This window comes from Ceratotherium simum, chromosome 26 (genome assembly GCF_057802395.1).
Source record: "Ceratotherium simum simum isolate JZ-2026a chromosome 26, ASM5780239v1, whole genome shotgun sequence".
Taxonomy (NCBI): Eukaryota; Metazoa; Chordata; class Mammalia; order Perissodactyla; family Rhinocerotidae; genus Ceratotherium; species Ceratotherium simum.
In genome coordinates, this window is record NC_141925.1 from 20,752,753 (window position 1) to 20,774,677 (window position 21,925).

The 21,925-nt window shown below is 36.8% G+C and overlaps 1 protein-coding gene across 5 annotated transcripts in view; it reads left to right on the forward strand.

Annotated features, from left to right (window-relative positions):
• The first annotated feature begins 474 nt into the window (after positions 1-474).
• Positions 475-21,925, forward strand: part of RBBP6 (RB binding protein 6, ubiquitin ligase) — a 32,226-nt gene continuing 10,775 nt past the window's right edge. For 2 of the 5 annotated variants that reach the window (XM_087417142.1, XM_087417144.1), the window contains exons 1-10: positions 476-1,640; positions 6,662-6,761; positions 9,766-9,802; positions 14,037-14,081; positions 16,168-16,256; positions 16,371-16,467; positions 16,856-16,998; positions 19,768-19,940; positions 21,178-21,281; positions 21,406-21,743. In XM_087417142.1, the coding sequence (XP_087273268.1) occupies positions 1,475-1,640; positions 6,662-6,761; positions 9,766-9,802; positions 14,037-14,081; positions 16,168-16,256; positions 16,371-16,467; positions 16,856-16,998; positions 19,768-19,940; positions 21,178-21,281; positions 21,406-21,743 (1,292 nt within the window). In that variant the 5' untranslated portion in view covers positions 476-1,474. Of the gene's footprint in view, positions 1,641-6,661; positions 6,762-9,765; positions 9,803-14,036; positions 14,082-16,167; positions 16,257-16,370; positions 16,468-16,855; positions 16,999-18,666; positions 18,781-19,767; positions 19,941-21,177; positions 21,282-21,405; positions 21,744-21,925 lie in introns of all 5 variants that reach the window. The other 3 variants (XM_087417145.1, XM_004442688.3, XM_087417143.1) reach the window with 3 other exon arrangements.

The following is a 21,925-nucleotide window of genomic DNA, read 5'->3' on the forward strand; positions in this document are numbered from 1 at the left end:
GCTCGCATAGCAACCAGTGTACCGCATAGCAACCATAATGTTTACTTAAACTGGGGGAGTTGCTGGGGATGTGAGGATTGTGGAGAACGAGGAGTTAGCCGGCCACCCCTCGGCACGCCACTTTGCCGTGGAAACTCGCACGGTAGCAGCTGAAAGCTGAGCTCCCCTCCCGGAACCGCACTATGAGCCGGTCCTCTCGGCAGCCTCCCCCTCCCTTTCGAGGCAGATGGTTTCTTCCGCTCCCCCGGCTGGTTCAGGTTCCGCGCTCCGGAGTCACAGAACGTGAGGTCACGTGGGTGAGCCGGTGCGCTTTGTGACGCCGCGGGCCCCGCCTCCCGGCCCGCCTATCCGCGCACGCCGGCCCCGCCCCGCGCGCGCCGCCCGTGCAATCGCTGCTTAAGAGACCCCGGAGTGGGCGCTCGCCCGCAGCCAGGCCGCGTCCGCCATAGTGCCTGGCTTGGAGGTGTCGCCTGCGCCTGGTGAGGGCCGAGAGCGGCAGGGGGGGCAGAACAAAAAGGGAGCCGGCGAAGCCCTTGCCGTCGCCCGGCGGTTTCCGGGCGTATTCTCGCGGTTCTGGGCCGAAAGGCGACGGGAGCGAGAAGCGAGAGAAGCGCGGAGCACACGGCGAGAGGAAGCGTCAGGGAGCCTCGGCGGCGGCGCCAGGGTCCGCCAAGCCCCCCGGCCGCTGGCTGGGGCCCGGGGTGGTGAGGAAGCGCCTCGAGGCCTAGTTGAGGCCTACACCGGCTTTGTGTCTGAGGCGGCGGCGGCGGCGGCGGCGGCGGGGGGGAGGCGGAGCCGGAGCCGGGGGCGGCCTGCGGGAAGGCCTCTCCTCCGCCGACCGCGCGTTTTCGGCCTAGGCCGCGGGGCCGCGCGGGGCCTCCGGGGAGCAGGCGACAGGGGTTTGTGTGTGGCGGGGGCCTGGGCCTGGGGAAGCCGCCGCCCGTCGTCCGGAAGCCAGGAGGAGGCGAGAGGCCGCTCGTGGACTCCGGGCCTGACCCTCTCCCCTCGGCCTCCTCCCGGGGCCTGGGTCACCCCCATCCACGGAAAGAGAGACCAGCCGGGAGGTGCGGCCGCGCTATGGACCCCTGACCCCGCGGGGTCATTTGGACTCTAACGTGTGGACTGACCGCTCACTGACTGCACCGCCTGCCCCCCGTCTCCTGCCGGCCCTTAGCATGAGCGAGGGGGACCCAGCCGGGTGACATTGTGCCCGTTGGCGGATTCTCGATTTCCTCTTCCCGGTCCTCGTCCACCTCCTCCCACATGAAGTGATCCTGAGTCTCGGGGGGGTTCTGGATTGCTGTTTTTACGAAGCCCTGCTTGTGGTTGGGGGGGTATTTAATCTGAGGCCTTAGGGTCCTTCGGTGTCTTTGAGTGTTTTGTGTGTGTACATATTTTGCTCTTAAGTTTATAAATATACATATATTGAGAGTGTCCACGTCTCCTCGCTGAACCTTAGGAATCCTTTGGCACCATGTCCTGTGTGCATTATAAGTTTTCCTCTAAACTCAACTATGATACCGTCACCTTTGATGGGCTCCACATCTCCCTCTGCGACTTAAAGAAGCAGATTATGGGGAGAGAGAAGCTGAAAGCTGCCGACTGCGACCTGCAGATCACCAACGCGCAGACGAAAGAAGGTAAGAGCCACATGGGCTCCAGATACTTGCTGGTCGAAGATAGGTCTTAGTTGTGAGATGCTTGGCAGAAGACTAACCGCCATTATGTCTCTTGTGGGACTGATCGTTCGTTCTAGTACTTTTGATCCAACTTTCATTGATAGCCAAGGGCTGCCCCCGTCTGCCTTGGAGTTCTGATTTCTCCGTGCTTGGATCATCTGTAACAGGCTAATCCCAAAACACGGAAGTCTGGTTATGCCTCTCAGATGGGAGAGGATGGGGGTGTTATCCAGGTTCTTTGGGTGCTCGCTTGCCTTGTCGCGTTTGCTAACTTGTTTTTCGTCAGGAGGAGGGAAGGAGAGCATATGCAAGGCTTCTTATTTGTTAAAGCAGCGACAGAGATAACTTCTTTAATTTTCTAAACCTAACAACGCTTTGGGGTTTAATAGCAAATTTTATGTTCTCCTCTTCACCCTCCCGCTATTTATTTATTTTTACTTTGGAGTTGCCTGTGTTGTGGAGAAGGGATCCTCACTTTAATACTTTGCAGAATTTAATCCAGCCAGTCTTTAGTGTTGGAATTGCTTTCGGAACTTGATATGTTCTGATGTGACCACTTTTGTCTTGTGCATAAATTCCAGAATTAAGTAATACAGTAATTAAGTAGTTGAACTCTTAGTTCATCACATTACTCTTAAAATTTAGCAATTCAGTAAATTCAATAAAGATCAAAACAAATTTTTCTTTTTTTAAAGTAGTAATTGCTAGACTTTACATGATTATGTTGATACTAAAATACTGAAAAATGGTAGGTTGCTACCATAGGAGTACAAATAAGCCACTGATTGGAATCTTTAAGTTCTTCTTTTTAAAAGCATTTTATAATATTGAGAATTTAACAGTAGATAAAAAATGTGACAAACACCCTTTTTAGATTCTGACTGAACTTGTCTTGGTTTCCTTTTCTCAGAACTGTAATGCTGATGTGTAGTTTTCAGTGGGTCAGCCCTTTGAGTTTTTTTGATAAGATGAGAAGAAATAAAGTGAAATTCTGATTAGGTTAGGATATTTTATTGATCGCTAAATTTGGCTTAAGGTGTGATATTGGTTCTTTTAGTTGAAATGGAAGGAGCACTTCTAGCTTATGGTTTGACAGAGTAAATCTTGTGTAAGAGAGCCATTTTCCATTTACATCCAGAAATATAATTGTCTTATGTTAAGGAACAGCACTACTGGCGTATCATGACTCAAAAATATTCATTAAGGAAGAACTTTATTTATCACATGATAACACATGAAAGAATATTCTCCACTTCCCTCTTTTTTTAAACATGTCATACCTAAGGACACTTCATGTGAGGCTTTAGTAATTGTAATTATGTGTAGCATCCCTCTACTTCAGGAGAGTTAAAGTTAGTGGTGGTCATGAACAGTTGAGAAACAACTTTTTTTTTTTTTTTTTTTTGGTGAGGAAGATTAGCACTGAGCTAACATCTGTTACCAGTCCTCCTCTTTTTGCTGAGGAAGATTGGCCCTGGGCTGACATCTGTGCCCATCTTCTACTTTATACATGGGACCCCTGCCACAGCATGGCTTGATGAGTGGTGTGTAGGTCTGCACCCAGGATCCGAACTTTTGAACCCTGGGCTGCCGAAGTAGAGCGTGCAAACTTAACCACTACACCACTGGGCCGGCGCCAAGAAACAGCTTTTTAAAATATTTATTCAAGAATATATCTTAGGGAAATATTCTTTCATTAAAGCCACGAAAAGCATCCCTTAAGTATTATAGTCACACTTCACAGAACAGATGGATTTATAAGAAATTTAGGCCATCTTGATACATTAATGATACTTTTGAAAGAGGAAAGAAAACATAGATGAAATTAGGGTATTAAGGCAATTTTAATCATATACTATGCAAGTTTCATATTTTAATGGAGTATTATGTGATTTAATATTTGGGGCTAGACTTTGTCCATCTTTTCCACCTAATAATACAGCTTCGTTAGACTGGAGTAAATTATGGTTGATGGAATTCCTGTCCACAAATTTAAGAGTTTTGATATTAGATTAGTTAAGAGAAGGAACTTTCAGGGGAGAAATGTGCTTTTTATGCAATAAAAAGATATCAATGATAGTAGCGCAGAGAGTAGCGCAGAGGGTAGTCACTTACTGAGTTTTATGGGAAATAGGATCCAGTGTTAAAAGGCAGTTGAGTAAGAATGCCACTTGGTTTTAGCACCATCCAGTGAATTAAAGAGTAAAAAAATAAATGTTTATAGCTTCATAGGTAGGAGACTGCCTAGGAGAGAATGCTGAGCTGGATCACTTTAGTTTGAATTAGTGTTTAAATTACCCAACCTACCATGTTTCTATAAAACGTTTCTTACAGTTTTGGAAATCTGTCCATGTTTAAGACCTTTAAATCTTGAGTAGACTGAAATGCTTGGTTCAGAATTTCATGTTTTAGACTTAAGAATCCTGCTTCTTTATTTCTAGACTGTAGTTCAAAATGAATCAAATGATCTCGTTATGTTTTTCCTATATAACTTTACTATATAAACTTGTTTTCCTACTTTTCTGCATCTTATCACCCCTCACCCCCGTTCACCGCCAACAACAACAACAAAACAACCTTCATTCTGAACTTAGTGTGAAAGATTTGGAAGCTGAGGATGAAGTATTTTTAAAAGACTTATAATCTTTCTTCATTTTCTGTAATTCATCTTGTTTTTCATTCCATCCGTGGTCTTCATGTTTTTAGATCGAAAATTATAGTGGCTCATAGAAAGAGTCCTTTGAAGCTAACAAGAGGTTAACGAGATATTTTAAGGATAAGAAATCATCAAGGTAATTCAGATATTTAAAAGGTCAATTAGAGCATCTGGTGTTGGGCATCTGACTTTTAGTTTGACCCAGTACTATGCTGATCAAATTAATAAGTTGTCTTGGAAAGCTACCGTAAACACATTTGCTCTTTGTTCCTCCAGTGAATGCTTTTGAGAGTTGTTACATATTCAGAAACTTTCTGTCAGGTATCTGACATCAGGTTTTATTTCTGGAGTTTACTTTTTAAAGATGCCCCATCTCTCCTGCTCCCAATTTTTCTTACTCAAAGCTTGCTTGGAATTTGGGACTATTATGAACTATCCAAGATAATGATGATAGTCTTAACATTGGTATGCCTGAACCTGGGAAATTGCATCACTCTAACTGGATGCTATGAGATAGAGCCGACTACTTGAAATATACTGAACTTTCCTGAACAATTTAGTTTATATCCGGGAATACTAATAGTATTATGATTAAAATAATAAGGCTGATTTATATATAAAAGCTTAAAATGCTTACATATGTGATAAACTTGAAATAATTGGGAGAACAGAAATATTCAGCCGCTTGGTGCTGAATAGCTTAAGTGAAGCAAGTAAACTCAGTAACCTTAAGAGTGGACTCTAATATCTGATTGTGTGATTAAGGGAGATGGGTGCATTTTTTACATCTATCTCCCTGTAGTGGGTTATTTTCCTTTTTGGTAATTTTACAAATTCCTTCCTTAGCAAATCTTTTTACCGTAGTTAAATTCATTGGTCCAGGTTCTTTTTTAATTTCATTCTTACAGAAGTATTGCAAGTAATAGTCCAAAGAGTAGAAAAATAGGGTCCATTCATCCTCCCTGTCTTCTCAGAAAGTGACATCACTGTTCATCCAGTTGCTTAAGCCAGGCATCCAGGAATTCATGCTTGCTTCCTCTTACTCCTTCATTCACCTACCCCGCCCCTCATTCAGTCCATCCCGAGCCCTTATTGTTTGTACCTCAAAACATTCTGACTCCATTTCTCTATCTGTCACATCCCGGCAGTTAACCCTAACCCTATTATCTCTTACCTGGACTATGCAGCAGCCTCCTTATTAATCACCTTGTTTCTACTCTTGTTCCCCTACGGATTCATTCTCCACTTAGATAACAGAGTTACCTTTTTTTATTTTTAACATAAATTGTCATCATTTTTGTTTAATATCCTTAAGTGACTTCCTGTTGTACTTAGAAACTAAATAAAAATCAGTGTATGATCTGTACCTTTCTGCCTGTATTTCAATCATTCTTTTCATTTTCTTCAGCTATTCTCGCCTTTTTGTGTATTTTTTCACGTCTTTCCTCTGTCTGAAACACTGTTTTTTTTGTGTGTGAGGAAGATCAGCCCTGAGCTAACATCCATGCTAATCCTCCTCTTTTTGCTGAGGAAGACTGGCTCTGAGCTAACATCTATTGCCAATCCTCCTCCTTTTTTTTTTTCCCTGAAGCCCCAGTAGATAGTGTATGTCATAGTTGCACATCCTTCTAGGACGCAGCCTCAGCATGGCTGGAGAAGCGGTGCATCGGGGTGTGCCCGGGATCCGAACCCGGGCCGCCAGTAGCAGAACGTGCGCACTTAACTGCTAAGCCACGGGGCGGGCCCTGAAACACTCTTTATTTAGGTTTTTTGCACATCTGGCTGACTTCTCAGTCTTTAAGACTCAAACCTCAGAGGGGCCTTCCTTCAATCAGCATTCTGTCCAAAGTTGCATCCCACATTTAATTCTTTGTTCTAAAACCCTTTTTTCTGTATTCACAACATGTCATAATTTAATTTTTTAAATTAAAGTCTTCCCCAGTAATACTCATGTTTAGGGGCTAGGAGAGACCAAATTTCTTCCTTCTAAATAACAGCTTTTTCTCATAGTTCAGATGTTCAGCATTACTAGCTAAATAAACGAGAATGACTTAGTCTTTCTGAGATTTGGAGTTCCACAAAAGTAGAGGTGCCAGAACCAAAAGCCTACTGACATTGCTTGATGTCCTTTGAAGAGAAACTCCTGTGGCTTTGGTTATTTGTTCTGACAATATCAGTAATTTAGATGCAAAGAACATCTAGTCATTAATGCTTTAGTATATTTATTTCCCATAAAATTTATGTTTGGTTGAAGTTTTCTAATTCTTGAGGCCCATGACTTACCCAAATCCCCAAATAGAAATTCAACTCTCTTTTTTGTTTGCAGAATATACTGATGATAATGCTCTAATTCCTAAGAATTCATCTGTAATTGTTAGAAGAATTCCTATTGGAGGTGTCAAATCTACAAGCAAGACATACGTTATGTAAGTATTTATAACTTAAGTTCTCAAAATAGACTTTTGATATTATGAGAAAGAACAAGTGTATTTTAGAACTAAACTCATTACTTTACCCTAATGAATATATTTTCTCAATCATTAAAACTATGAGGATGGGTTTGTTTGTTTTTTTCGGATTTCTTCCCCCAGTTAAGTCAGCCTGTAGTTAGGAGTAAGAGCTATTAGGAAGAATTTTTGCTCTATATAGGCAGTATTTTCAAAGACAAGAAAATGATGTTCAAATAAGTGAATAAATATTTCTGTACCCTTTGGTTTTTATTTGCCTACACACTTTATTTTTTCCCTACTGTTTTTTCACTACAAAAATGTGTGTGTCTTAAGAGTTCTGTCCTAAGTATTCGGACAGCATCAAGAGTATTCAGAAATTCTAACATTTGCTCTTCATCAATAAGGGGCTTTTGTTGGGAGGCTGTTGAATTTATAGGATTTGTGGGCACAGATGCTGGAATCAGGCTTAGGTTTGACTCCATTTACTGCTTCACACCAGTTGTGTGACTTTGGGTAAATTATCTAACGTTTGTGCCTCAGATTCCTCAAAATAAAATAGAGATATGAGTACTTAGGAGAGTTGTAAGAATTAAACAGTACCTGGCACATGGTAAATGCCCCTTATTGGGGTAAGAACATAGCACTAGCTTAGGACTAGTCTAGAGCTTAAGAAATTCACTAAGGAGGCAGGATTAAAACTAGATCTTTACAAACACCACATGATTTCACTCATATGTGGAATATAAACCAACACACAGACAGAACTGTATGGTAGTTCCCAGGGGCAAGGGGGTGGGGAGTGAGCACAAGGGGTGAAGGGAGGCATTTATATGGTGACTGACAAACAATAATGTACAACCAAAATTTCACAATGTTATAAACTATTAAGACATCAATTAAAAAAATTTTAAAAAACTGTCTTTAACTTTCTCTGCTTTCTTGCAATTTTAATGGTAATAGAATTATAGTATGTGAAAAGGGTAACAACTTGGGCTATTTAAAAAGGGTAGTGATTTCCCCTTACAAGTTAGGTAGCCTTATTTGAAACAGTTTGGCAAATTCTGCTTTTGGTCAATGAAAAATTCTGGAATTTGCCAGTCCTAGGAAGTGGAATGTGTTCTTGGAATTGAGGTAAAATAAAGTGATTTCTTGGAGCTTTACCTCATGTGGGCAAGCATTCATTCTAAGATTATTCTCATTAGTTTGCTTTAAAGTTATATTCCCTAGCTTAACATTTAGAGGTCCTTTTGTATACTCTCTACTGTATAGTAACAACTTAAAAAGCTGAATACTTTTTTTTTTTGGCTGTAAATACCCAGTGAACTATGTGTTTTTAACTTTATATAATTTTGAGAAATTATAAAGGAACAATTAATTCCTAGACTCTAGTGTGAAATTACAACTTTACCAAGTGCTTTTTTAAAACAGCAAACATTCAGTTTCAGTAGATTTTTTGATGTTCAGAAACAATTGGGGAGAGAATTATTGGAAGTGCATGGCAAAATAAGTTGGCTCTTATACAGATTTGCATGTTAAATCATTATGTGTGTGATTTCCTTTGTAATGTAAAATGCCTCCGAGTTTGTTGAGCAAATACTAGAAAATGAAAATTTCATTTTTATCTGAGGATTTCCAAATATGCACAAACTTAGAAACTCCTTTCAGATGCTGTCTAATATTTCTCTGTAGTCAGGATATCATAAACTTAAAACTAAGCATTTAAAGGCTATATTTAGGGCCGGCCCTGTGGCTTGGTGGTTAAGTGTGTGCGCTGCGATGCTGGCGGCCCGGGTTCGGATCCCAGATGCGCATCGAGGCACCACTTCTCCGTCCATCCTGAGGCCGAGTTCCACATACAGCAACTAGAAGGGTGTGCAGCTATGGCATACAACTATCTACTGGGGCTTTGGGGGCAAAAAATAAAATAAATAAAATCTTTAAAAAAAAAAAAAAAATGCTATATTTAGCAACTCAACTCCTGTCCCTTTTCCTTTGTGGACTTTTAAAAGAATTTCTGCCTGGGCTTATTTGTATTTACTTTTAAAAATCAATTTGTCCAATTCTCCATAATCATTTAACTCATTCTTTTAACTAAAATATTCTGTCAGACTATGTTGCATTTTTCTGGAAGTTAGACTTCTTGTTTAATCTTTGGTCATTTTTTTTTGAGACTTTTAAAAAAATTAAAGTTACAGCAACTAGAAGGACATGCAGCTATGACATACAACTATCTCCTGGGGCTTTGGGGGGAAAAAAAATTAAAGTAACTATCAACTATCTGGATTTGAAATTTAGTTTCTGGAGCACAGCAATTTCTCAGGGATCCAAGTTATAACTGTTTACAACAGTGCTCTTGCTTTAAGAAAATCTGGTGTGTGAAAATTTACATCTGTACCTATTTAAAAACTGAGGAATTGGAGCTGGCCTGGTGGCGTAGCGGTTAAGTTTGCACGCTCCGCTTCAGCAGCCCAGGATTCGCAGATTTGGATCCAGGGCTCCGCAGATTTGGATCCTGGGTTCGGACCTACACACCACTTATCAAGCCATGTTGTGGCGGCATCCCCTATAAAGTAGAGGAAAATGGGCATGGATGTTAGCTCAGAGCTAATCTTCCTCGAAAAATAAACAAAACTGGGGAATAATATAAATATTCAGTCCATTAAATAACCACAAAATTTCTTAACATAAAATCCTCATACTATGTTTCAGAAAACATTTATTATAAGTGGCAAGGTACACCTGTTCTAGAATTCCCCAATATGGATTTTTTTTTTAAAACCATGAATACATCTTAAACTGTTCAGAGGTAGTAAAGATTAATCAAAGCAGTGTATTCATTACCTCAGAAATTGGCTGGTTTTAAATCTTTATATCAAAGGAAAATTGTGTTCCTAAAAATGTGTGATAAGATTTTTTAGCACAAAAATTCATACATAGCTGCTCATAGGTAACTAATGTCATTTTTGTTTTTATTTTTTAGAAGTCGAACTGAACCAGTGATGGGAACTTCAAAAGCAGTATGTAAAAACACAATCTCACACTTTTTCTACACATTGCTTTTACCTTTATAATGTAGCAGTGAAGTAAATCGTTTTAGAACTTACTATCCAACTGATCATAGTACATATTGTAAATAAAATGTATTTTGATGACAGCGCAGTTGAATATGGATATATGTGGCATAATTTGCACACTTATTTTGTAGAAATGGGTAATTTGTGCCCAAAAAACCCTGTTTCATATTAAATATGATAGTATTCTCCCTGTATGACGCTGTGTTGTACAGTTAATGTATGATCCTTTTTAGATCGTGTAGGTTTTACACTAATGAACATGATAACATGTTCTACATCTGTCTGTCTATAGTTAGTATTTTGTATGTATGTACAGGCTGTTGTGTGCTTTTTGTTTCTTGCAATAAAAAAATGTTTGGAGTGTATATTTTGCCATTTTCACGTTGTATCACTTAGTTTTGTTAGTTTTTTTTTTCTGCCTAATTGATGGCTTTGAAAAATGCATTAGCAACATGCAAAGCTTATATTAAAGTTTGATGCTTTCTCCAAGTTCAGACACATCATAGAAAAGAGCTTTCCAGAGACCATTGATGCAGCTTAATTATTTAGTTTTGCTTTATTTGACAATTTTGAGCTCCTATTCTTTGTTTATGTCCATACTATATATAAAGTGAAACTTGAATTTGGGCTCCCCATGAGTATATAAATGTCTTGTTGATGATTTTATACAATTGAGTACATTGTTTTCAAATTTTAAATACAAAGTCTTCCACTTCTAGTCTGCTCAGTTGTCCAAATTAAAATATTTTCCTCTTTCTCATAAGACATTAAAATGCTGCATTAATTAATTGTAAGCTAATTGAAAGCTGTAGTTTATTGAAGGTAACTCCCCTTAACCCAGGGTAACATCTTAATTTTTATTATCACAAATCAACTTTAATTATGACACCATTTTGACTTTGAGCTCTTAAGTAAAAGGTAGCAGCATTCCTAAGTTGTGGGGTAAAACATCTGTTTCAGAACACAGGTCTGTAGTAATTGGGTTCTATAAACTTGATGGTTCTCTAAACATTTTACTACTCAGGCTTGATTTGTATATAATACATGATGTCTGAAATCTTCATTTAGAATTCAAGGGTATTGCTTGCTGTTTCACTTTATCCTTTTTAAATACTACTGATCTTTAATTGTGTATCAGGCATTTCACTAACCTTGGATCATTGGCTCTTAAACATGAAAACATAGAATATCTGAACTTTGGACTTGTTCTCTAAAGTATATGGCCTTCAGTTCTCATGCAACTAAATATAGTGATTCAAAGATCAAAACTCTTAGTGTTTTGGGTTTTTTTCCCCCTCTTTTGGAGTATATGGGTCTTTTTTTTTTTTTTTTTAAGCATATTGCTGTAAAAACTGTCCAAGTTTCTGTTTTGCTGGTGATTGGTTTAAAACTGATTTTTATGTATCCAAATGCTAGCACGAATTAGATTGACTATCCTGGTGACTGTAGTAGTTAATGTAACACATTTTGTATAAAGTACATTTTATATAGTATTTAAACTAATTCAGATGAAGTTTTATTTCTTGAAAACAGTTATTTCCTTTTTGTTTATTAGCATGTGTATAAACACAAATCACATGTTCATAAATAAAGTTAACATTCTTTTAGCCTTGTGTGTTCCCTGGCATGTCTGTATTACACTTATAAGAAGCAGTTTGGTTTATGCTTATTTAGGTTTCTCTTTTCTTTCTTTCTTTTTTTTTTTTTTTTTAATACTTTAAAAGTGGCTTTAATTTTTAGGTAGAATTATCTAAATTCGAGACATTAGATAATTTAATATCCCCATCATTTATTTGCTGGGGGTACATTTGCTGACATTTAGGATGAGAGAGAATATATTCATCAAGCATAATAGTGCCCATCTTAGGAGATTTAAGAATCACGTGTATTGTACACATTCACAAAAGCAAAATAAGAGTTGCTTAAACCAGATTTTTAAAATTCTAATCAGTAAAAGTATATACATTTTTGGTAACTTAAGCCAACTCTAGTCAAGGATGGCTGTTTCTGTCTGTATTCCTCAGATTTGTTTTATTTAGTCATCCTTCTATGTTGGTACTCCAGTGCTGGATGTTCTTCCTGCTAACTAAACATCAGAATTACATTTTGTAGGATCCTTTAATTTCAAGCAAGTATAGTGGACATAAAGGATTTCAGATTCTTGCTCCCAGATGCAAGACCACAAATTAGATGTGGGGAGGTGGCTTAATTTTAAGGTGTCTACAGTGTGCATCAGTTAGTTTTTTTGAAGACTACTTTTTTTTAACATGGCAGATTTTTCTTAAGCATTAGTATCTGAGAGTTACTGTATTGATTGGTGTTTAGTACATATAAATTCCTTGTCATTTTTAAACCATTCCTTGTCAGCATTTTTTGCTTATTTCTTAGTACCTTGGTATATGTAGAAAACAATTGGTTGCCTTTGTAAGTTGGTGGTAAATTTGACTTCCTTCTGGATTATAAGGTACTTAGGTGCTATACTGATTATTTGGTTGAAAAAAAGTGATTTAGATGCTATTGCATATCTGAAACCACTTTCAACTCAATAAATATATGATACTAATAACAAGTTGACAGAAAGCTAAAAAGAAAGGACAAGAAAGCCCAGCATAAGAACAAAAAGACAGTTATATCTTAAGTGTTAGGAGTGGGAAGAACCAAAAATGTTTTTTTTTATAGTTCCAGTGGTAAGAAAGTTAATATAACCAATTGCTTTCTTTCTAAGGACATGATCAGTATTCATCTTCTAGATAGTAATGGACTATTTCTTAAGGCTATTAATTTGTTTCATTGGTTAGAAACAGTATAGATGATGATTGACAGCAATTTGTTCAGTTCTTGTTACTTAAATTCAGGTAATTCCTGGTTGGTGTAAAATGTAACCCTCTTGAAAATTGAATAGGTCAGAATTAATTCTGGATAAAAATAGGATATTTATTTATTTATTAAATTACCCCTTGAAATTAGTTCTTTAAGGAAAGAGTATTTCAAAGCTGGGCAAGAGTGAGAACCCATTGGTGGATTATATGGAATGTGGGATTAGTGCATTATGCACTCTACAGTCCCTCAATGTGGAGCTAAGAACCTTCTGTTTAAATATGCATCCCAGTAATAATATCCATCAAACTAACTTTTAAAACCCTAAGATATTTATAGGGTTTATTTTAAATTTAGCCATTATTTTTATTTACATTTATTGAATTCCTACGTGATGGGCATTGTGCTAAGAACTTCATATTGAAGCCAATTACATTTTTATTGAGGCTCTAAGTCATGCTGCTTTTATTTTAATATTCTTACTTCTCTGGAATACTTGAAAAATACCTGATGAAGACTCACTTCTTTGTTTTTTTTCCCTTTGATCCAGACATCTTTTTACATTCTTTCCATTTTAAACAAGAGTTCTGACCAATAATGCATGAGAAATTTATAACATGTTGAATAAGCAAACCACTTAACTACATAGGAAGCTAATGTTTTTAAACTTCTTTTTCCCCACATGGTAAAGTCCATCCTCATATATAACAGCTCTGTTTGCCCTTGCCCTGGGGTACTTTTTGTTTCTCCATTTTTGGCTTTAACATCTTTGCGCTGATGAAGTTGTGGTTTCTTTGGCAAGAAGCTATTGTTACTTTATCTGGGAGAATAAACAAATTTATTCAGACTGAGCAGTACAAAAAAAGATTAAAAAGTAGCAATTATGTTGGAGCTGTTTTATTAAAGCAATTATCTGAGCCTTTAAAGAACTGCTTGTTTTTACAATGTTATATAAAGGCATTCCAGGAAGGTTAGAAAGATTCCTTATTCTCTCTTCTATAGTGCACATTGTCTTGAACATTATCAAATTTAGAGATCATTGATAGACACAGGACTCTAATTTAGTTTTAGTCACCAGTCCAAACAGATCTCCTATGGGATGTACTTTTCTTTACCCCATTTTTTCATTGTAATTGAGTCTCCCTCAACTATTATCCTTTATTACTGTATGTGAAATATGTAGAGAAGGATGAAGTAGGGTGAGTTACACTTGCAGCTTTAAAACAGAAAATAACATTCTTTAGAAAAGTTCTAAGAAAATGCCCAATATTTGAACATTAAGTGGCAGTAGGGACTAAATGATCACTTTCAGATGTTTTCAGTGTGGAACTTGAATGTGTGTTTAATTTTTTGTGAACAGATTGATGACTCTTCTGCATCTATTTCTCTGGCCCAGCTTACAAAGGTATATATATATATATATTCTTGAAAATATAAATCTTTTTCTAACATTGTATTTTTTTAATGTGGAACAGTTGTTTTAAGAGAGGTTGGGGGAGGAGATATTTTGCAAAAACAGTGTGCATATTTTTACTATATCTAAAGAGTAGTTGTCGTTTTGAGAAGATAGGGGGAGTATTCTGTCAGCCTCACCATAATGTTGGAGTATTATTCATCTTCAAGACAGAAGAAACACATGAAGCTGCACTTACTTGTTTTTTTCCCTCATACATTTTGTTTAATTATACATTGGAAAAGTAACAAAAGTTCTGGAGGAATTCTCTGGTTTTGGCTGTAAATTATGTGGACTTTCTTTAAGCAGCCAAAATAGAAGCTTTCCTTTATATGGACGATTGCGTGATTATTTCTTGAATATTTGAATTGATCCTATGAAGGTCAGCATTTTAAATGTGATACAATTGTTTCTTTCTGCTATAGACTTGTAGTCTGTCTGCATTAGAAAAAGTTTTAAACAACCTAATTTGTTTGAACACAGACTACATGAATTGTGTAAATGTATAAAGCTGTTTGCAGGAATATACCAATGTGTATGTTTGGCAGAGGGCAAATTGTTACCTCCTGAAATTATTGTATATACCATGTTTGCTATAAGATTGCTTGCATTTTCTGCTCAACAATGTGTACCTTTTGTTTGGGAAAGCACTAGTGATGGATTACTTTTTAAGACAATAGATTTAGCTTGCAAATCATGCCTTTAAAAGAAAAAAGGCAAATATTGCAGAATAGGCAGATTTTTGAGGGCTAAGAAGGACGTTTTCTAGTTTTCCAAAAATCCTTTTTTCCATACTATCAGAAATGTAAAACCAAATTTAGCAACCAAGATTAATGAGTAGATAGGTTTTCCATTAGTGCTGTCCCTATCTTGTCCTTGGCGTTGTTTTAGATTGTGTCCTTTCCCCTAGAATGTATCCCAAAAAATGTCCAAGTAACAAATGCAGCTTTTTTAAGCTCCTTTTCTGGGAAAACTAAACATTAAAATTGATGATTATTAAAACATAAAATGGGCTAAAACCATCCTCTCATAATTTTCTAATGCGAAGTGGTTTAGCATAGAGTTAACATCTTTAGTGGTTTATAGTTCACTGTTTTAATTCTTATGTACTGTAAGGACCATATATGAGTTTTGGTCTATTCCTACCATTGTTTCTTTGTGGGAAGCAGTTGGGGAGTTTTGGAGGTTTGGGGGATTTTTTTTTTTAATTATTTGTAAATTAATGTTTGGGTTCAAACAAATTAGTTGTTCAACATCTGTAATCCAGTTTTCTGTAAATGTTGCTGTTGTTCTAAGCTCTGTTAATGTTAAGCATTCTTTGTATATAAAATTACAATAAAATGTTAAAACTGGTTGCTTGTTTTGTGGATGAATGTAAAGATAAAACCCAATGAATGGCTGATATGAGTGCTAGATGATTGGAGATTCAAGTTACTAGGATTCACTCCCTTAGACCCTGCTTATATCTAGACTATTGTATATAATACCTTAAAGATGAAGGTCATAAAGCTTTGGAGAGTTGCATTTAAAATTATGAACTCTCAATGCACATGCTTTACACTTAATTTGAAACTGACCCCACTACCTAAAGAGTACCTTCTGGCTTCTAATATCTGTGCATAATATGTTTAGTTGTTTTACCCCCAACTTGTATAACCCCCAAGTTATAAGTATAAATTATAGTCTTCATGCTGTGACACTTGAATTACTTTTTAAGGTTTAAAAATATCAAGTGTTTCTCTCCTTACTTAATCTCAGTTTTTAAACTCTTAGAGGAGTAGTATGGAAATCTTAACGTAAGGTACAAACAGGGTCTAAGGTTTGAGTGCCCCTAGAAAGACTTTGTTCAGCCCCGTGGACACTCAAACATCATGTAATGACCTAAGGAACTCCTAGTGCCTCTTCTAGGTTATACATGTAAATACTGTTTTTATGTAAGATTAGATACTGCTCTTTACAGGATGAACGGTGTTGTCTTTGGCTGTGTGGTCTTAAATGTGTTTCTAATGTGTGTGTCAAATAATTACCTGTTAAACAGACTGCCAATCTGGCTGAAGCCAATGCTTCTGAAGAAGATAAAATTAAAGCAATGATGTCGCAATCTGGCCATGAATACGACCCAATCAAGTAAGTTCATAAATACTTTATACTAATAGGTACTTTGGGGTGGGTCTCCCCCCCAGTCAAAAGCATTATTTTTTCAAGTCTTTGTGTACATGTAATTTTTTTTTTCTCTTTCAGTTACATGAAGAAACCTCTAGGTCCACCACCTCCATCTTATACCTGTTTTCGTTGTGGTAAACCTGGCCATTATATTAAGAATTGCCCAACAAATGGGGTAAGTGCAAAGCAGAAAGTACACCTTATATTTCTTACAATTATTTCTTAGCCATCTTATTTTTCTTGGTAAATACTGCCTTCTCTATTACAATGGCAAGTGAGCACAGCCTCTGGAGCCAAATTGCTCGGCTTCAAAGCCTGGCTGTGTCACTTAATAGCGGAGTGAACTTGGGCAAGTTACTTGATTTCTCCAAGCCTGTTATTTCTTCTCTGTGAAATGGAGATGGTAATAGTACTTACCTCACTCAGCTGTTGTGAGGATTAAATGAGATCATATATGTAAAGCACTGCAAATAATATAACCAGTTAGTAAGCACTGCGTATTAGCTAATGTTAAATAAAAGTAACTGCTTTTTCTCTTCCTTCGCCCTCCTTTCCCCTCCAAGCAGGATAAGAACTTTGAATCTGGTCCTAGGATTAAAAAGAGCACTGGAATTCCCAGAAGTTTTATGATGGAAGTGAAAGATCCTAACATGAAAGGTGCAATGCTTACCAACACTGGAAAATATGCAATACCAACTATAGATGCGTAAGTATTCAAATTAGGTATGACCCGTGGAGACTACAGTCAGTCCAGTTTATAGGGTTTTATTTAATCTTGGGCTTGTAACATGGCTACTTGGATTCCTTGTGAACATTGTATATCGAGACTATTAGTGTCCGCATGTTGCATTTCTGTGTTAAGAATGAGGCTGCAGTCTGCTCCATTTAAAGCAAATTTAAAATGTATTTGGGGATTTTTGTTATCACTGAGTGCCACTTGCCTTGTAGTCTTCTAATTTTTTCTTTTTCTGTCATTCCCTGCTTTCTTCCTCATTCACATACATACTCCCACATAGTCTTATATGCTATTTGCATTTTTTAAGTGAACAAGACAAATATCTTAATCATTTTGAGAAACAAGAGGCTTAAGAATAAAAGTTCTGCAAGATGTCAGGGCAAATTTAAGTGCCAAGAATAAATGAAATACTGAGGTATCTTGAATAAGTTTAGATATACTGTGTGAGTCTTAAGGATCTAAAGTATGGTTTATTTTGTAAACCATTAGTTTGGATCACCTATAGCTATGCAAGCTATACCTTAATGCTTATTTTTAATGTATTTTCAGATTTTAATTTGTGAGCTGATTTATTAATGTCATGGATGGACATAACCTAGTGGTGTAGTTCAACTAGATAACTTCCCATTTTATCTGCTCTTATTAATATATTTAATTACCTTTCTGCTTACCTTCAAGAGTTGTGAATTCACATAATATACAATACAATATTAAGTGTTCCTTTGGACTATGGTTCTCTAACTTTATTGTGCATAGAATCTCTTGCAAGAGTGTGTTAAATGATCTGGGTGCCCTGCCCCCGGTTTTTGATTTAGAGTTTATGTGATAAGACTCTGATTCTGCATTTTTAACAAGACCTCCAGGAGATTACAAGATTAGGGGATCCTCACGACATAACCTTGAGAAATATCAACTTAGAGAATAGATGTCAGTGTTCTCAATGACAAAAAAAAATTGTGTATAAGAACACAGTTTTCCTCAACTTCATGCTATATTGTTGAAATGTAGTGTAGTGAGCAAGTGAGGACCATGAAAATGGCTATGCTATGGAATGATACTGAAAAGATCTAGTGTTTCGTGGTATGTACTTTAGTAAATACGGTGTTGTAGTTTTCAGGTAACAATGTTTCCTAAACTCCCAACCCTGCTTACTTTCTCAACTTCACCCCCATCTATTTTTTATCTGTCACCATCCTGTGTGGTTCATCTTAGAGTAGTCTGTTGTTATGCTGTTTCTAATTCAGACATTTCATACGTGCTTCCAAACAACTTTAGGTTGAAATTGATGATTTTTACAGACACGATTTAAGAGCAGACCGCTTCATCTTAATATAATATAAAAATATATAGAAGTAAAAGTATTCAAATAGAAATTTGTGTTGGAAAAATTAACATCACCTGTGAACCCTAATAATTAATTTCATTGCTTTTGAATGCTGAAATACAAAAGCCCCTTTGTGCCGAACACACAGCAAATACTGGGGAAAATGGGATCCCAAATATTTTAAATGAAACTTTCACCCTCTCCACTAACACCACTGATAAGCAACTCAGACTCTTCTTCTGTTTCTTTTTCTATCCTCTGTTCTCTTCTTTTTTTTTTTTTTTTTTTTTTTTCCTTTTCTCTCTTTTGGGCAGTGGGAGACTCCTCTTTCACAAATTGGGAACAATGGGGCATAAGCAAATTGATACTTATTTCTGGAATCGTGGTGATGTCTGTGGAGCAACTGCAACACAAATAACACACCTAAGGTACCCTCCTCTGTCCAGCTGAGAGTCTTCCATTTTCAGCCTTGAGATAGACACACTCTGTTCCTGAAGGAAATAGGAAGGATTTCTCTAGGAATTCCTGTTTTACAAGTTTGCCTGATTACAGAGGCGATGGGAGTGTTGGAAGCAGTGGTGATGAGTCTGAGAATAGCGTATTTTGTTTTTTAATTTTTAATATATTTAATATCCAACATTTCTGCAAAATGCCTTTCTATGAAAAATGGACCCAAAATGTCTAATGAGGTGTTACTTTATATTTTTGTAACACATATTCTAATCATTTAAATCATTAATATTTCTTAATTGACTGTAAATAGATTATTCTCTCTTTGAAAATACTAATTATAAGTAGACCACTGGTTTTGAAGTCTAATTCTGGCTATTAATTATTTGTGTGGTTGGCAACATAATATTTCTCTTGAACTATCTCCCTTAATAGTGTAATATCAGTACCAATTTTAGTTTCCCATATTATGGCATTTACTCTAATACCTTCACAGCTTTTGGGGAATGTTAGACTGTGGAGGGGAAATCTCCTTGACCCTCCCGCTTCCCTCCAGGAAACATGGTAGGTTAGAGAATGTTGTGATTAGGGTGTTGTCATGTCTTAAGGTCAAATCCTATCTCTGCCACTTAAATAAAAACTTTGTGGGACTGAATGTGTGGCACTGAACTTGAACTCTCTGGCCCTCAGTTCTTAGAGTTATGGATTCTAAGATCCTTTTAACCTCTATAGCATTTCTTTGTTTCTTTTGGTTATACTGTTGAGGATTTTGTTTTATGTCTTGTTGTTTAGGGGGAGGATGTTCGTAACTGCTACCTTATTCTAGAAGGCATTACACTTGTATAAACTAATTTGGCATTTTACTGAATTATAAGTTCTCATTATGGCATGGTAGGAAAAAATAAATGTCTTGGAAGTACTTTGCCTTCTTAGCAATGTTAAGACGCTAAAACCTTCTTTTACAGAGAAGCATATGCAATTGGGAAGAAAGAAAAACCACCTTTCTTACCAGAGGAACCATCTTCTTCTTCAGAAGAAGATGATCCTATCCCAGATGAATTGTTGTGTCTCATCTGCAAAGATATTATGACTGATGCTGTTGTCATTCCCTGCTGTGGAAACAGTTATTGTGATGAATGTAAGAAATGTTGAACCTTCGAAGACGTATGTTTTAGAATATGTGTATTTGCTTGGAAAGGCCCTTAGCAACATTGTGTATTTTCATAATAAAATATGAAATGTTGATAATTGATAAGTTTATCAATGAGCATTTAATAGCAATAACTATTTTTGTTGCTACACTTTTTTTTTTTTTAAACAACAGCCTCTTTGTCCTTTTGAGTATTAGAATTGACCACCTTCTGTACCCTCATTAGGGTGACTATACTGAGCTTTTATAAAATGTAGAATTTTTGTTTCCTATATGTTTTGAATGATATACAATATTTTTAAAACCTTTCAGTCCTCAGATTTCTGAAAGTATGTTTAAATGGTACCTAAATCCCTTTCGTAGATTGTGAAAAATAGCTTATTCTACAATAATTAAATGTAATGAGAACTATTCTCTGTAAACATATTACCCAGCCTTTAGCACGTGGTTACTTGTGACTTTTTTTCTGATTATTTATATTAGCACTTGGGTTTTTTCTGCCACTTACCTAAGTTTGTCCCTTTTTACCCAAATGAAAATGGTGTCATCTGAAAATTTCATTGCTCAATCCTACTCTGACCTTTTTCATTTCTAAAGATAGTTTTAGAATATAAATCATTTTGGGGCTTCTTCAGTGAAGATCAAAGTCAAGAAGAGGTCACTTAAGACCTTGAATTTAACAAATTACTTCTTATTACTGGACTTTTTACTACACTAACGTATAATCAGTGAATCTATAATTTAGTGTTATTCCTACCTATTGTGCTATAGGTGTCTCTGATTTCCTTGCCTGTATACTGCTTCCATTTTTTATAATGCCCTTTTCTTGTGATGCTTTTTTAAAAACTCTATGTTAGCTCTGTAAAGTTTTTGTCTCTTTCTAAACTATCTCCTATTTCTAATTTTTTTCCTATAATATTCCAACTGCTAGCTAAACAGAGAGAATAGTATTTGAGAAAGAGTGCTTTTTCTCTCAATTTAAATGTTTGTTTAAATTATGTCCATGACTTCTGTTTTTAAGGTAGAGAGACATTAGAGCAGAAAGGAGTGTTATCAGGCAAGAGATTTTACCTTTAAGTTTCTTAATGTAAGAATAGAAATGATTAGCCATGTGTGCTTGGAAAACAGTAATGTAACTGAACAGACGTAAGCTGTCTTTTTAGTTCATTCCCTAAACACTGAGTTTTTACTATGCTTTTATTAATATTGAAAATCTTATACATAGGTATAAGAACAGCGCTCCTGGAATCAGATGAACATACATGTCCAACATGTCATCAAAATGATGTCTCTCCTGATGCTTTAATTGCTAATAAATTCTTACGACAGGTAGCTATCTTTGTATCTCTTTTATGGAAAAAAACCTTTTTAATATTTTAATTGATTTAACTGTACTTGAGTAAATAAAATACTACATTATATTTTTCTGCTTTTTTATGTTTGCTGTCTGTAGGCTGTTAATAATTTCAAAAATGAAACTGGTTATACAAAAAGACTACGAAAACAGTTACCCCCACCGCCACCCCCAATACCACCTCCGAGACCACTCATTCAGCGGAACCTACAACCTCTGATGAGATCTCCAATATCAAGACAACAAGATCCTTTGATGATTCCAGTAACATCTTCATCAACTCACCCAGCTCCTTCTTTATCTTCATTAACTTCTAGTCAGTCTTCCTTGGCCCCTCCTGTGCCTGGAAATCCATCTTCTGCCCCAGCTCCTGTACCTGATATAACTGCAACGGTCTCCATATCAGTCCATTCAGAAAAATCGGATGTACCTTTCCGGTAAGTATATATTTCTCACTGTTAGAAAACAAGGTCAGTGATGTAGTTTTTTATTGTTGTATGCTCAATATTTGTTTTGGTGACCTGCAGTATGTATCATCCTTGTGGACTGCTGTGCTCAGTAACATTGGTGACTTGAAAGAAATGACTTAGTCTTATTGGAGAACAGGCATTCATAATGA